Source organism: Lynx rufus, unplaced genomic scaffold, assembly GCF_022079265.1.
Source record: "Lynx rufus isolate CCGP_SWC_20201006 ecotype Redwood Valley unplaced genomic scaffold, mLynRuf1.p SCAF_2, whole genome shotgun sequence".
Classification (NCBI taxonomy): Eukaryota; Metazoa; Chordata; class Mammalia; order Carnivora; family Felidae; genus Lynx; species Lynx rufus.
Genome location: NW_025814834.1, coordinates 66,535,982 through 66,551,591, shown reverse-complemented (window position 1 = coordinate 66,551,591; position 15,610 = coordinate 66,535,982). Strand labels below are relative to the sequence as shown.

Here is a 15,610-nt window from a genome sequence, read left to right as displayed (position 1 = left end):
ACCTAGGGCTCTATGTTGCAGGGAGCCTGCTTGGGATTCTCCCTCTCTCTCTCTCTCTCTCTGCCCCTCCCCCATTTGCACTCTCTCTCAAAATAAATAAAGTTAAAAAAAAGAATCTATGCATAAAAATAGGATCAAATACCAGCTTAATTGCATAATTAAGGTATAATAGTATAATTATAATTATACATTTGTATAATTGTGACTAATCCCTAAATCTTGTCAAGTCAAATGCAGTTCTGGGAGAGGTTATTTTATTTTCTGAAACGCAATAACAAGAAAATTTCTAAACTGCCTTTTTGGTGAAGGTAATACTGTTTGAAGAAAAAACTGTAAAAATCTAAGAGAGACCAAATAACAACATAATTAAAACCAACATGTGGTAAAAGGACATAAAATATTTAACCTTGATGACTACAAATATTTAAACAATTTTTTTTTTACTAAATCGATAAAAGGAATGCATTTCATAACAAGTAAGCACATTTAAGTTTCTCCAAAGATAATGGCATTGAAAACTGAAGAGTGAATAGGTGAAGTGGTAGATGGATTAATGAGTGAATGAATCATATAAACAATATGAATGTCTGTTCCTCTGCCTGGGATTTCCTTCTCCATTGGAGCCACACAATGAAATGATCTCCATCCTTTAGGGTCTGGCTCAAGTGCCACCTTCTCTCGCATGCTGTCAACCTGATATAATCTCTTACTCAATGCATCCTCAATGGACTGGTTTATTATTCTGTTCCATTCTATGTTATGTTATTGAGGTAGACTATAACTGAATAAATCAGCATTAAGGAGGATGAGAAGCTAAATTTGGATCACTAATGCACAATATCACTATACCAGAAAAGTTGATCCTTAACTGCAACATTACAGGGCATAACAGAAAACAATTATATTCCTACTCACATCTTGCCTTTCTATCGTATGCAATATGGCATTTAAGCTCAGGGTTCAAATTTTAAAAAGACTCCCAGAATCATCGGTGACTAATAAATATCATTTCTTAATCTTTTAGCATTTTAGTTATCTGTGAATATAGATGAATGATATCCATTCTCCTGGTTGTCATAAGGAGGAAAGTTATAGAATGTATATGAAAGTGGCAAATATGTAAAATTTTTCCTTGGTCTCTTTGGTGCTTTCTTCTTTTGGGTTCACTACTCAAGTGTTGAGTTGATCACTTGTCCTCTTATTTTCTGTGGTCCCTGGAGTGTAGTGGATGTTGTGGTGCACTGCCCAAATCTCCCTTTCAGAGAGCCTCCTCTTTTTCCAGCTACCAGGAATGTTGGGGGCTGAAGGTTCATAGCTGAGTCCCTGCAAGGGAAGTGTCATGCAGAAGAGAGCTGCCTCACCCAAGGTTCCATCTCCTCCCCTGGGAAGGTGACTCGTTGGTAGGAGGGTACAAAGGCCTGACTCTCCTGCTTCAATTGGGACTACTATAAAGGGTCATCCTAGTACCTATAGGAGACAACCATAGGATCAGCACAGGCCTCTGATGAAATTGCAGAGCATTTCAGTTTCTCCCTGTGCTCAATCATCTTGCTTCCCTCATTTCTTATAGGTGTTAGGTGTTGTTCCTGGTAACACTCCCCAGTAAATCTCTTACACACAGATTTCTCTCTCAGAGCTGGTATCCCAGAGAACCTGACTTTAGACTGACTCCCTGTATATTCTGTGGTTAACATAAATTAACACATAAAATCTCAACCTGTCTACAACTCTGACTTCTCAAGACCTAAGTTTCCAAATACATATTGTTCAGCATCACTTGGCTATCTTGCAAGTAGCTCACAATTAAGATGCCCCCAAATTAAATTCTAAATCTATTCTACCTCCTAAATTTTCTCCTTCCCCTATATATATTTTTAATAGCACTGATATATATCCAGTCTTCTAAGATAAAACCTTTTGTCATGAGTCAGTTTGTATTTCCCAAAGGGGAATGTTGAAGTCCTAGCTCCTGGTCCACTTGAATATGACCTTATTTAGAAATAAGGTCTTGGCAGATATAGCTAAGATGAGGTCATTAGTGTGGGCCCTAATCCAGTATAATCAGTGTCCTTGTAAGAAGAAGAGAAGACAGACACACACAGGCAGAACACCATTTGATTACAGGGAATGTCAAAGATTAACAACCCATCATCAGAAGCTAGGAAAAAGCAAGGGAGAATGCTTCCTAGAGGCTTCAGAGAAAGTATGGCCATGCCCAGACTTCCATTTCAGACATTTAGAACTCTAAAGCTTTCAGAGAATAAATTTCTGTGCGTAAAGCCACAAAGTTTGTGATACTTTATTACGGCAGCCACGGGAGACGGATACACCCTCTGCAACAGCTCATCCACGAGAGACGGATACACCCTCTGCAACAGCTCATGACCCCTATATCCAGATCCTGAGCCCTTACGTATTAACTCGCAAGTATCTTAGAGTGTATCCCCTTCTGCCACCATCATTCCCTTAGCTTGAGCCCCTATCCAATGTCCTTTGAAAAGCTGCAATAACTTCCCATCTTCTCATCTTCCTCTGGGGCTGAGCTTTACTACACTCCCCAAGGAAATTTTCTTTAGAAGACCAAGTTTGCTATGAACAAGGTATAATAAAAGACCCTAAAGTTTTCTCTTTCTGTTAAATAAAAAGAAATGTATTTTACTCTCTTGTCATGGTACATCAGGCTGTTCACTACCTGGCTCCAGTCTACCTCCTAGTAGGCAACCTCCTACTTCCCACCAGGTTCCCTTCATACGTATGTAATGGGCCTTTTTATATCTGGGTCTTCCACGTACACTGGGCTCTTTACCTCCATTGGAACAAACTCCCAACTGATCTGTAGAAAGAATTTTTCTTTTCAACATAAAACCCCCCTCAAATGCCATTTCCTCTGTGAAGTATCCCAATTTATTTTTAAGGTTGGTTACACTGTCCTCTCTCCTGCCTGAATATTTTGTCCTAAAACTAAATTGTGTATTCATTCTCTTTTTGTATGTTTAATTATAATTTTTGTTTCTATATGTGTTTCTTCTCAAGGGCAGAAGGCTTGCTTTACTCTTTATCACTTAAGACAGTGCCACAGAGAAAGACCTTCAGCCTTCATTTAATGAACGAATGAGTGCACTAATGATGTGTCTTCCTCATGTCTAGCATGGATATGGTAACTGGAAGATGCTCAGTAAATGTGATTGAACAAATGAATAGCAATGGTTTACAGAAAATGTTCTCTAATGTATTCCTGTGCAATTTCCCCCCTAATGATTAAAGTTAATGAGGGGTTTATTTGGACTTTAGTTCCTTATGGAACATGAAATTTTGCATAAGTGTGTTTGCAGTGTTTTAAGGTGACACTCTCCTGAAGGAGGGAAGTTTGATTATGTGAAATTTGAATATTTCATTGACCTCCAAGGACCTCAGCTAGTTCCTTCAAGACTTTGATATAATGTTTCAAAACTCTAAAGAACTATTAAGTAAAGCTAAGTATCTGCCTTTGGCTTAAGGAGGCATGAATAGGGCATCTTTCTCTGAGGAGATGTTTACACAGAATGTTTCCTCTCTGCTGAGTACACAATATGAGCACATTCACTTAAGCAGCCTAACTAAGTAGATACATTTGTCAAAAGAGCAGTAAAGAAGTATTTGGGGATTAGATTCACAATAAATAAAGGGGCATCTCTGAAAGCTGTAAGAGTCTGTACTACTGTAAAATCATATGAGGCTGTTATTGTTTTTAAATATTTTGAGAAATAAATTTGGATTAACTTAATATTTTCCTCTGAAATTTGCATACACTTCCAAAGTCCATGTTACAATTCTATAAACTGCTTCTTTTTTCATCTTTGAAGCAGAGAAGGCAGTAATCCATAGTGATAGAAAACAAAGAGAATGACTCTAATCATCTAAGAAAGAGCTCTCCATTAAAAAAATAGTTATTAATTTAGTGTTTTAGAGTTTTAAACATTGAGATTTGGCACAATTAAAAGAAAAGTACACTTAAGAATTTAGTTAAGCCAGATGCCAATCACATTAATTGCAGGATGCGTGAAGTAATTTTTTTTTTCCCCTTCAGCAACTCTTAGCACAGTGCCTGGAGCATAGTAGATCTCAACAAATATTTACTGAATGATTGGGTGCATTTCATGCTTCGTTTGAGGCGCATAGTAAGGAAGCACTTCATTGTTAATGATAAAAATCTGTGCAGTGTGTTATTAATGTTTCCTGTGTGCTTAGAGGACTGCAGTGTGCCTCAGGAGGAGGCTGATTTTGAGAGAAGCCATCAGATCAATGTCTGCATTCTGAGAAGCAGCGACAAGTCCCATGGGCCCATGGGAGATGACAGTATGTCTTTCTCAATTCTGAGATAAACTCTATCTTCAGAGAAATGCTGCTGTTCTGTTGCCAATTATTTCCTCAAAACTGTTTAAGTTATTTTACTCAGCACTTTATTTAAACTCATCTCTTTGGTCATCCTTTAGGAAGGTATTTTATTATAAAATGTTTTTACTTCATTCTGGAGTGTACTATCAGGACAAGGACACTTGCCTATCTGAGAGCTGATATTAGTAGAAGATGGAAAAGTGTCCATCAAGTGCAATGGGAAAATAGAATGCTAGGCCCTAAAAGAGAAGTTTTATGCTTGTTTGTTTGTTTGTTTGTTTGTTTTTGTTTTGTTTTGTTGACGAAGAGGGGGGAAAAAGGAGAGGTGTCCAAGGTCAAAGGTGTTTCTCTCTGTTCAAAATGCAGATTATTCAACAGGCAAAGGGGGAAATATCCCCGGCCCACAAATAAAGATAAAGATATCTCAGAAATCTGGGTCAAAACAAGCTAGGGATGAATTTAGGTTCATATCCCACACCAACTCAATCCATCATGGTGGCCACTGGGAACACCACTGATAAGGATTCTGAAGTGGCTTTCAGACTTAGGCAGAGAGAGTTCAAAGGATATGCCTCCAAACCGGCATGTGGAACAAGCTCCCTGCATCTTTTACACAATAAAATTGTGAACCATTGATCTACATAATGCTACCTCTCTTGAACTGAACCTGCAGCAAATAGCTACTTACAGTCTATATGTGACCACTCGATTCCATATCATAATAACTGTTAATCAGGCACTTACTTTCCAGCAGACATGCACCTAATTATTTACGTACACCATTTACTCTTCTTTACAATTCTCTTTTTCATATAAAGAAACTAATTTTTTTTTGTAAATTACTGAAGACCATAGAGTTAGTAAATATCACAGCTAGAATTTAAGGCAAGTAGTCTATCTCCAGAGGTTGTATTCTTAAACATATCTATCGCAAAGTAGTGCTTAAGACTTAACTGACCTAAAGGTATTGAATCAAGTTATTACTTTCTGTTGGGTAATCAAGATTTATCCTTGGGGCAAGGTTCATCAAGAACATGGCAATCAGTATTTCAAGAATATCTTAGGCATGAAAAAATTAGAAAGTTGCAAAGGAGAGAATAAGCAGTTCACAAATATGGGAACTGAAGTGGAAGCTGAAGATTAGGGGAATTATAGCAGGGAGGTTAGCATGGAAGAGAAAAGAGGCACTTTCAATAAAGAAAATATGCTTTTTTTTTTTAGTGCTCCAAGTATAAAAACAAAAACAAAACCAAGTCATAATGATAAACATTTAAATCTCAATCACCTGGAAAGAAAGACTCCAGACACAGGGTTTCCCAGGTCACAACAACTTACTACCTCTAAGTTACCTAACAGATTTCCTATATATCTTGAACTTGTTATTTCTCAAGTCCAGTATATTAAAGTGGGTTTGAATGTACTCATGCTGTGAGATATGTCATGGAAAACTGTTTATGAAAAAGGGCAAAGTTTTCAAGTCCACAACTTTAAATCTGTACTTCTGGATGATAATAATGGGGGTGAATTCAACAATAAACACAATGGCTTACATTGTTTTAGGGCTTACCAACTATTTCATATCTATGGTTTTTCAACTCTGATCTTCACTAGCAGAAACATGAGTAATTGAATTAGTTTCCCTTTCCACATGAGACCAAGCTCAGACCACTGTTCCTGAAAAGGGGTATGTGGAATCTGATCTTCCACCTTTAAGTTGAAATAACATCAACTTAAATTTGGAGATTTTGGATACAGTACTTCTTCCACGTAAAGGTTTTAAAAATAAAAAAATAAAAATCCTATCCTTCTTTTGTCATCTTGGAAAGAATTTCTTTGGATACTTAGAAACACATACTCTTAATTTATATACTTATGTATTCACTTAGTATTGAGGATTTACTCTGTACCAATTGGTCATATGGCCAGGAGACAGACAGATAAGCATGCACACACACACACACACACACACACACACACACACACTGGTATGTATCTTTATTCCAAAATCCACTAGCAATTCATGGAGAGCAGGTCTTTCTTATTATAGGGTTAAGTGGATAGAAAGCATTTGATAAATGCCTTTCGAATACTTTCAAATGTGACCTAAAGAAAAGAATAATATTTTTAGGTAATATCTTGAAACTTTAAAGAGATGCCATAAAAATATTTTGTCGTAAGACTCACTTATGGTTATTATATTCCATATTAATAAAATATAGTTCAATGAATAAAAACAGTAAACACTATCACTCTAAATATATGTGACCAGGTGTGGAGAAGGAGGATATAAAAACATTTTGATAAAAGGTTCCTGTTCTCGATGAGTCTATAGCACCATTTAATGAATACAATGATTTGTCCAAAAAATTAAAATATAAAGCTAAATAATAAATCCAGGAAAAGTCATAAAATTGTGTAGGGTTAAAATGAGTACAGCTCCTATCTCTCTGGAGAGAAATTAGGAAAGATGCAATAGCTACCCTTTTGATCACTCTGAGTACTGTTCTAAACATTTTACCTGTTAATTCTTGTAACCCTCACGCAATCCTGTGATGTAAGGACTAATAAATTTACCCATGAGGAATGTCTTAAAGATGCGCATAGGATTTTGACCAAGGAAGGAAATCCCAAGCAAAGTCAAGCACGATGCCAAGTGTTTGTGGTCCAGAAGGAGACCAAGCAAGCAGTAGGTGACACAGCTGGTCAGCTCGTGGGGGCCATGGTGTGAAGACTTTATCTACCGTCTATAATTCAGGAGACTTGGGAGACAAAGGATACTTCAAAGGAGTGACATGATTGGGACTGAACCTGAATAAAATTAATCAAACAAATGAACTCGAGTAGATGGAAAATGGAAGCAGAGACACCAGCTGGGACTCTGCTTGGTACGGTTTAGGCAGGAAGTAATGAGTGAGAAGGCAAAGGTGATGAAGAGGAGTGGTGGCTTCAACAGACACAGTGGAAGGAGACTGTATGACTTCACAACTGATAACAAAAGGGGATGAAGGAAGGGAAGACTGAAAGGTACCCAGCACTTTCAAATCTAGCCCAGTAAGATTGAATCACTTATGAAGAACCAAGTAAGTACAACCGTTCAGAGGAAACTTTAGGAACCCATTATGTGAACTCACAAACAAAAGAAACTATCCATCAGTTTGCAATATTAGAAAGAACTTATCACAGCAAAAATCTGAAATTTCAGTTCATTGCACACTACTTATTCATATGAAACAACGTGCATAAAACAATCTTACCCCTTTGCTGTATTCACTATCTGAATCACTGCTGAGTTCCTCAGTATTCATATTTTCCAAATCAGATTCCCCAGGTGCAATCGGCACTGTCACTGTGAGGCTGGGGTTATGAATAAATGATTGACACTCACTTTCTTCCATTAAGTATTTGTCCACACTGCTTCCCAAACCACTGATTTTATCTTTTTCTTTGTGGAAATTGTGATCTTTGCTCATTTCGGCAAGCGTGCGGTTAGAGATATAGTTTTCTTTCTTACTATTCAGATCTTCTGCTCTTCCTGGGTCTTTGGGAATCTTCGGCTTTTTGGAGAATGCTTTTAGAATAAATTCACGTAAGGTTTGTTTCACATAATTTACTCCCTTCCTAATTCTGGCAACTGCAATCTGGAGGTTATTTGCATCGGTGTCTTCTTCAATTGCTGTAAGATTGTCTGAGCTAAATGAGCTCAATAATAAAGCCAGAAATAGGTTGAGGACCTATATCAAGAGAAATAGGGAGACAGGAAATGAAAAAGAAAATAAGCACACTTTTCTGAAATACAGGCCAAAATCCAAACCAGCATTAAAGATTTCTGTACTTCTTCACACATAGGTAAGAGCATGTGATGGGGCAGAGGACAGGCGGGATTCCTCATCACTCTCTCTGGAACCTAGCTCCTGTGAACTCTGGAGAGCAGAGGTCAGCCACACCCATGAAGGACTTAGCCTGAGGAGCAAAGAGAATGTTCCCTCCTCATTATCATTATGTCATTCTTACATTCATTTCTGCAGCAGGAGTCCCTTGGCCAAATTCCCTTTTACGGGCCTAAAAAGCCTTCCTAACATTTACTATAGATAATATTTATTACCTGTGAGAAAAACTAGAACAAGAAAATTGTGATTAGTGTTTATTGTGCTGAAGTAACCTAGGCCAAGCTCGGTGTTCACTTTTCCGAGAAGTTAAATGTCAGTTTGTTGCAACAAATGGAACATAGAACACTTGCAAACCTCCTGTAATAAAATATTCTGTCCAAGAATTGTGCCAGCTTGCAACTTAATGAGGCTTTTAAAGCATAGAAAAGGGCCTGCCTACTGAACCCAATTCAAATGAGATAATGGCATTATGATTGAGTGGCTTTATGCCAATCATCTAGCCCTGGAAGAGATAATAAAAGGGGTCAGGACAACTCCTAGCCTTGAAGAAAAGTCCTGTTTGTGTGCAAAACCACTTGTTTTTCCTCCCTGAGGTAGGGGTCCAGGTGAACTCAACATTGTGAAAAGAAAAAAAAAATTCTCACGGAGGGTTGAAAGTATTTACATTATATTTAAGTGTTGTTTTATGTAGGAAACAAAAAGGTAATTGAAACACCCTTTCACTAAATACTAAACACCCTTTCACATAAACACCCTATGAAGTGTTTTCATAGACAAAAACATCTACCTCACTAAATAATCAAATTTAGGTCAATCTGAGGAGAAGGGACTCACACCCTCACACCTGAATTTGTTCTCATCTAAAAGTTTTTCAGAGACGTAAGTAGAAGAGCACAGGTTAAAAATGTCTATGTTAATATGTTTGATTTAAGAGAAGAGTCCAAGGGGGAGCAAAAAGAGAAAATCACAGAAAACAACTGTGATGAATCACTGAGGAATTCTGAAGTAGTTTACTTTCATTTTGGTCTTTATTGTCAATGAGAAAATGTATTTCATTATGAGATAACATGTTTGTGTGTGTGTATATTTAACAGGAATGTTGATGAGAAGCCAAGGGCTCATTCTACTACTTTAGCCTCCCTAATCAATGCAAGTGTTAACAGATTTTCTCTTTCTTCCTTTCAAATTTGTAATTAACTTTATTTTTTCCACATTTATTGAGATGTAATTGATGTATAAAATTATGTAAGTTTAAAGTGTACAATGTGTTGATTCGATATACTTATATATTGCAAAATGATTACTACAATCATGCTAAGGAACAACCCCATCATGTCAAATAATTACCTTTTGTGTGTGTGTGGTAAGGACATTTAAGATCTATTCTCTTAGCAACTTTCAAGTATATAATATGGTAATGTTACCAATTACCATGATGTAAATTAGATCCCTAGAATTTATTTATCTTATAGCTAGAACTTTGAACTTTGGTCACCATTTCCCATGCCCTCCACTCCCTGGCCTCTGGTAACCACATTCTAGTCTCTGTTTTTATGAGTTTGACTTTTATAAGATTCCACATATTTCAAGAATATGCTTCATCACATCTTCATAAGGATAATAACAATAATTTTTATTCCATCAAAAATCATAACAAGACTCCACTATTTTGTTAAAATCTACCAGGTATCATAAATAACAATACCATTTTATATCACATATCCATTATCATATTAAGCAGAGAAATATTAATAAAATGTATATTTGATTCAACATTATCTGATTAATGTTCTTTGCCAGTTTCCTGGAATAGACTTGAGATTACTAAAATCTACTTTTCTGAACTACCCTCTAAAACTTATGGTTTTTAACCATTTTAATTAATTGGTAGTAAAATGACTTAAGGCGTAAGTGAGAAAAAAAAAGTGAGAGATCTGTTTAGCATATAACTCTAATATGCAGAGGACTATATCAGAAATATAAATTTATGTGTCTTTCTTTTTAGATTCTAATTGTACATCAATGGTAATTCCTTATCCAAGAGTTGGTTATTTATTTTGTGAATTACACTTCTCTTATCTCTCATTATCACTAGCAAATAATGAACAGATATCAACATGAGGCAGTCATTACCAATTCTATATGGATTAAACATTCACCAAGATACCCCATCTATTTTTAACTATAAATTCATACTGCTTTTCAAAGTGTATCATTACACTCACACCTGTGTTCAAGCTTCAATATTGTATTATGTATTATTCAAAGACCCATTTCAAAATTCTTCTTCGAGTCACTATTTAGAACGTCTCTCCTTTTTTTCCAAGTGTCAAGAGCATTTTATTTTTGCCCCACTGCTAGCACTTACCACCTCTTCCTTACCTGGTAATTTGGTGTACCACTTTTCTATGTCCATAGAATGTAAGCACCTTGAAGAGAGGGACTAACTCATAGGTATGTATTTTTAATCATCCTGCAATACCCATATATTTCCTTTCACAGAGAAAGTACTAAAAATATTGAATGAATAAGTTGAGAGAGCCCAAGGAATCCCCCTTACTTCATACATGCCTGAGCGAGTACTAAATATTTAAATTAGTTGTGATCAGTGGCTTTGATGTGGTATGTTTTGACCTCCTGTATCTTATAAAGAGCTACATTTCAATATTTTTATGTCAACATTTTATAAGAAGTATATGAACAAGTCACATTAAAGGAGCTTATAATACAAATGTTAAATTCAGAAGAAGAACCAAAGAGAGAATATTTTATTTCATATTGGGAATTATAAACCTACATAAAACTAGGAAATTTATTACTACAACTGGAGGATGATTAATAATTACAGAATTCGAACTCATGGTGTCTATATTTTGTGCAGATCTAGAATTTGTATTGCATAATTTACTATGTATATGTCTAGTCATTTAATGGCAAGAAACAATACCATTTAGGATGTGATTTGATAAATGTAGGTTTCTGTCCTAGACTCTGAATTACTTTTGATATGGGGGCTTCAAGGACAAAAAAAAATTAGTAACTTATTTTCAAGCCAGTGGGAAGTGTAAGTACTAACCATATAGTTGTTACCATACCCTAGCTCCTGAGATACCTAATCCAGAGTCTGATGCCAAGCTGACAGACTAAACCAAGTCAACACGGTGGCTTTGAAAATTGAAGTCAGTGAGTCATGGAAGAACATCTTATCCCAATTTTCTCCTTTGGTAAGCTTGAAAATTTTCACCAATAAGTAGGTAGAAAGGAACAAACAAACAAAGAGTACAAGCCAAGAAAACACTAATGGAGACATGGAAGATCAATTGTTAAAGGGATATTATAGAGAAGTGGTGGGCAAATTTCTTCTGTAAAGAGCCAGATTAAAAAAATATATATTTTGGCCTTTGTAGGACATAGAATCTCTAGAACAACTATTTAACACTGCCACTGCAGAGTAAAACAGACATAGACAATATGTAAATGAATAAGCATGTCTAATAAAATTTTTCTTACAGAGCCTGAAATTTAAATTTCATATCATTTCTATGTGCCACAAAATATTATTCTTCCTTTTATTTTAACCATTGAAAAAATGTAAAAAAAAAAAAAAAAGAAAAGAAAAAAAACCCCAACATTCCCAAGCTTACAAGGCCATACAAAAACAGGTAGTATGCTGGATTTGACCCATGAGCCATAGTTTCCTGATCTTTGCTGTAGATCAGGAAACTATGTCTTATTATGTCTGACTATATTTGAGTGTAGTGCAATGGGACCAGTCCTTTCAATTGCCTTGTTCTGTTACAGCTTCATTTTTATTACTGTTAATTCAATCATATTCCGTTTACTAGTATGATTTGATATTTGAAAGGACTTTTAAGAGACATGAAAACCACAGATTTAATTCATATGCCATCACTATCAAAATGAGAGAATAAAGTAGGAAATCATTCATTAAAATAAATATTGTGAAAAATATAAATATGGGTTATCTGTCAGGGAAATTGAAACAATATTTCATTTTATTTTCTGTTTTTTTTCCTGTATTAAAATGATCAAAATTCTATTGCAATTAATAGTTTTATGTGTAATTAATCCTATAATTATAAAATAAGTGATTGTCATATAACAATTTACTACGCAGAATTTTCAATGTGTGAACATGCGACTACATACCACTAGGTTTCCAATGACCATGACCATCATGTAGACTATAAGGCACATGGCTTGACCAGCGACCTCCATACAGTCCCACATGGTTTCTATCCACTCTCCACATAGCACGCGGAAGACAATCAGGAAGGAGTGGAAGAAATCATTCATGTGCCAGCGTGGGAGTGTACAGTCTTCATTGATCTTGCAGACACATTCTTTGTAGCTTTTACCAAAGAGCTGCATGCCAACCACAGCAAAAATGAAGACGATGATGGCCAACACCAAGGTGAGGTTACCCAGAGCACCCACTGAGTTGCCAATGATCTTTATCAGCATATTCAGTGTTGGCCAAGATTTTGCCAGTTTGAACACTCGAAGCTAAAAGTAAACACAAAGCTTAATGTTAATTATTAGGAAATTTTTCAATTTTCAATGTTTCCAATCTTGAGTTTTGTTCAGAATTTTAAATTCTAAAATATTGTCAGCATTACCTAGCTAAAATGGATTATTTCTATTTTTTACTTTCAGCTATTTTCAATATTCTTGTTATTTTGTTATGCTTGCCACAATATAATTACTACACATATTTTGAAGGAAGTTTAGGATTGCTATAAAAGCCTCTTATAATGATTTCAGATATTATTCCCTTTAGAATTGATAATTTATCCTTAATTCTATTTTTAGATAATTAAAAATTTTTTTTAATTTGAAAATAGTCTGATACTTTTTATACCTTTTCATAGTGACATTGGATAAAGTCCAACATGTTAGTGTGGAGGTTCCTCAAAAACTTAAAAATAGAACTACCCTATGACTCAGCAATTGCATCACTATGTTTTTACCGAAAGGATGCAAAAATACTGATTCAAAGGGGCACATGCACCCTGACATATATAGTGGAATATTACTCAGCCATCAGAAAGAATAAAATCTTGCCATTTGCAATGACATGGATGGAGCTAGAGTGTATAATCCTAAGTGAAATGTCAGTCAGAGAAAGACAACAACCATATGATTTCACTCATATGCGGAATTTAAGACACAAAACAGATGAACATAGGGGAAAGGAGAAAACAAAGAGAGGCAAGCAAACCATAAGAGTCTTTTAACAACAGAAAACAAACAGAGGGTTGCTGGAAGAGAGGTGGGTAGGGGGATGGGCTAAATGGGTGATGGATGTTAAGGACGGTATTTGTTGTGATGAGTACTGGCTGTTTTATGAATCACTAAATTCTATTCCTAAAACCAATATTACACTATATGTTAACTAACTAAAATTTTTTTAAAAACTAAAAAAAAAAGCCCAACATGTTAGAGAAAAATACTTTAAAAAGTCTTTACATTTTTTATATTTTTGGTATCACACAACAATCATTTTGGGGACAACAGTTTGATCTTTAGTTATCAAACTCACAAAGTAATGAACATATTGTAAGAACTGAAATTCTGTAAATGATAAGTTTCTTACTGTGAAATAAATTATTGCCTTACTAGTAAAGAAATATTTTATTTACCTGCTTCAATTATACTAGCATGTAACTGAATATGTCTTCAAGAGTCTAAAATTGATTCAAATTATGACTATGTCTTCAAGATGCTAAGATTAAAATATTCATGTGATTTTTGAGCTCTTTAAGAGCTTTTGCTATAGAATTAACTTGATTACACTGGACACCAGAACCTAATCTTGTCTTTTGATTTAAACTGCTAAAAGATTTAAATAATAATACAAAGCATTAGAAACACCCCTTTATATATGGAATACAATGGTAAGGTTGGTCTATATTTACCAGTCTGAATGATCGCAGAACTGACAGTCCTTCCACATCTGCTAGAAAAAGCTCTACTAAACTTAAAGTCACAATAAGGCTGTCAAAAATATTCCATCCTACTTGGAAATACTCATATGGATCCATGGCAATAAGTTTTAAAACCATTTCAGCTGCAAAGATCCCAGTGAAGACCTAAATGAGAAATACAATGTGTTTTTTCTGGTATTATGAGAAGTATAGAATCAAAGTAATGATGATTATTACCATTTGTTTAACATCATTGTGCTTCAGACAATGTGCCAGATACTCTACAAATGTGTTATCTCATTTAATCCCATAAACCTGGTAGTATTATTCCTATAGCTCCAATGTAAGCATTACAAGGTTAAAAAGCTCTAACTTTCCTGTCCATTCTCATCATCTTTAGATAGCATTTTAGAGGAGCATATTAAAATTCCAGGTAAATAAAGCCATGACAATCAACACAGGCAGTTTTTGCAAAAAAAAAAAAAATTATATGGGTCATACTCTGGAAGAAAATGAAAAGGAAATATAGACTGACACTAAAATCTTGAGTCAGTCTTTTTGTTGGGTCTGACTACTCTTAGAGTAATAGAGAACATATTGACTCACTCTTTAAAGATTTATTAGTAGAAGAGGGAAAAGTATTTAATTGACACAGTGGGAGCTAAAGTAAGACTTTCAAAGCTTTGACACAAAAGTGCATCACAAAACATCATTAATTCATGACACTGGTATCAAAGGACTGACTTAAGAAAACAACACTGAAGGACCTGTTTATGAATCATTCAGGTTTGACTAGACTCAAAGAAGCTGACCAAAGAAGGCTCAAAGGGAAATGGTGAAGTCTACATAAGTGCCGAGTCCATTTAAAAATAATGCAGCATCAAGAAGACAATCAGGGAGTACCCCGCACTTAGGGTAGTGGCAATAGATAAGAAACACGATAAATTCTTTTGGGGTTCACAGTGATGCAGTCAATTCAGCAAGAAGGTACTGATTTTCATGGCCTGTACCTCCATCAACAATTAGAAACCAGATAGGCCTGTCTTTTTCCGAAGAGAAATGGAAGGAAAGAAGAATGCTCCCTCAGAGAGCATATGGGGTACATACATCACAACTAAAAATACAGTATATGGGAGAGAAGACTGACTCAGATACAAAGTCTTTGGCTTCAAAGATCAATTGGTTTGGGACCACGGCAAAAGTAAAATTATCTTACACAGACATTCACAAAGACATCCAGAGTTATTCATGATTTATGAAGTCATAAATGGGGACCCTTTGGCCATGAAATTGCACTTCTGCCTGCTTCATACAGATTCTCAGAAACTAGCACTTGTTGTTTGCCATAAGGCATTACTTAAGCCAGAATGTGACCAGCACTGCACATTTGAGAAATCAGTC

General features: G+C 35.5%; 1 protein-coding gene across 3 annotated transcripts in view; it reads right to left on the bottom strand.

Annotated features, from left to right (window-relative positions):
* The window catches only part of SCN9A (sodium voltage-gated channel alpha subunit 9), a 99,340-nt gene that overhangs the window by 49,889 nt on the left and 33,841 nt on the right, over positions 1-15,610 (bottom strand). For all 3 annotated transcript variants that reach the window (XM_047083900.1, XM_047083902.1, XM_047083901.1), the window contains exons 14-16: positions 14,201-14,374; positions 12,432-12,788; positions 7,629-8,105 (exon numbers count right to left, since the gene is read on the bottom strand). In XM_047083900.1, coding sequence (XP_046939856.1) covers positions 7,629-8,105; positions 12,432-12,788; positions 14,201-14,374 — 1,008 coding nt within the window. The remainder of the gene's footprint in view (positions 1-7,628; positions 8,106-12,431; positions 12,789-14,200; positions 14,375-15,610) is intronic.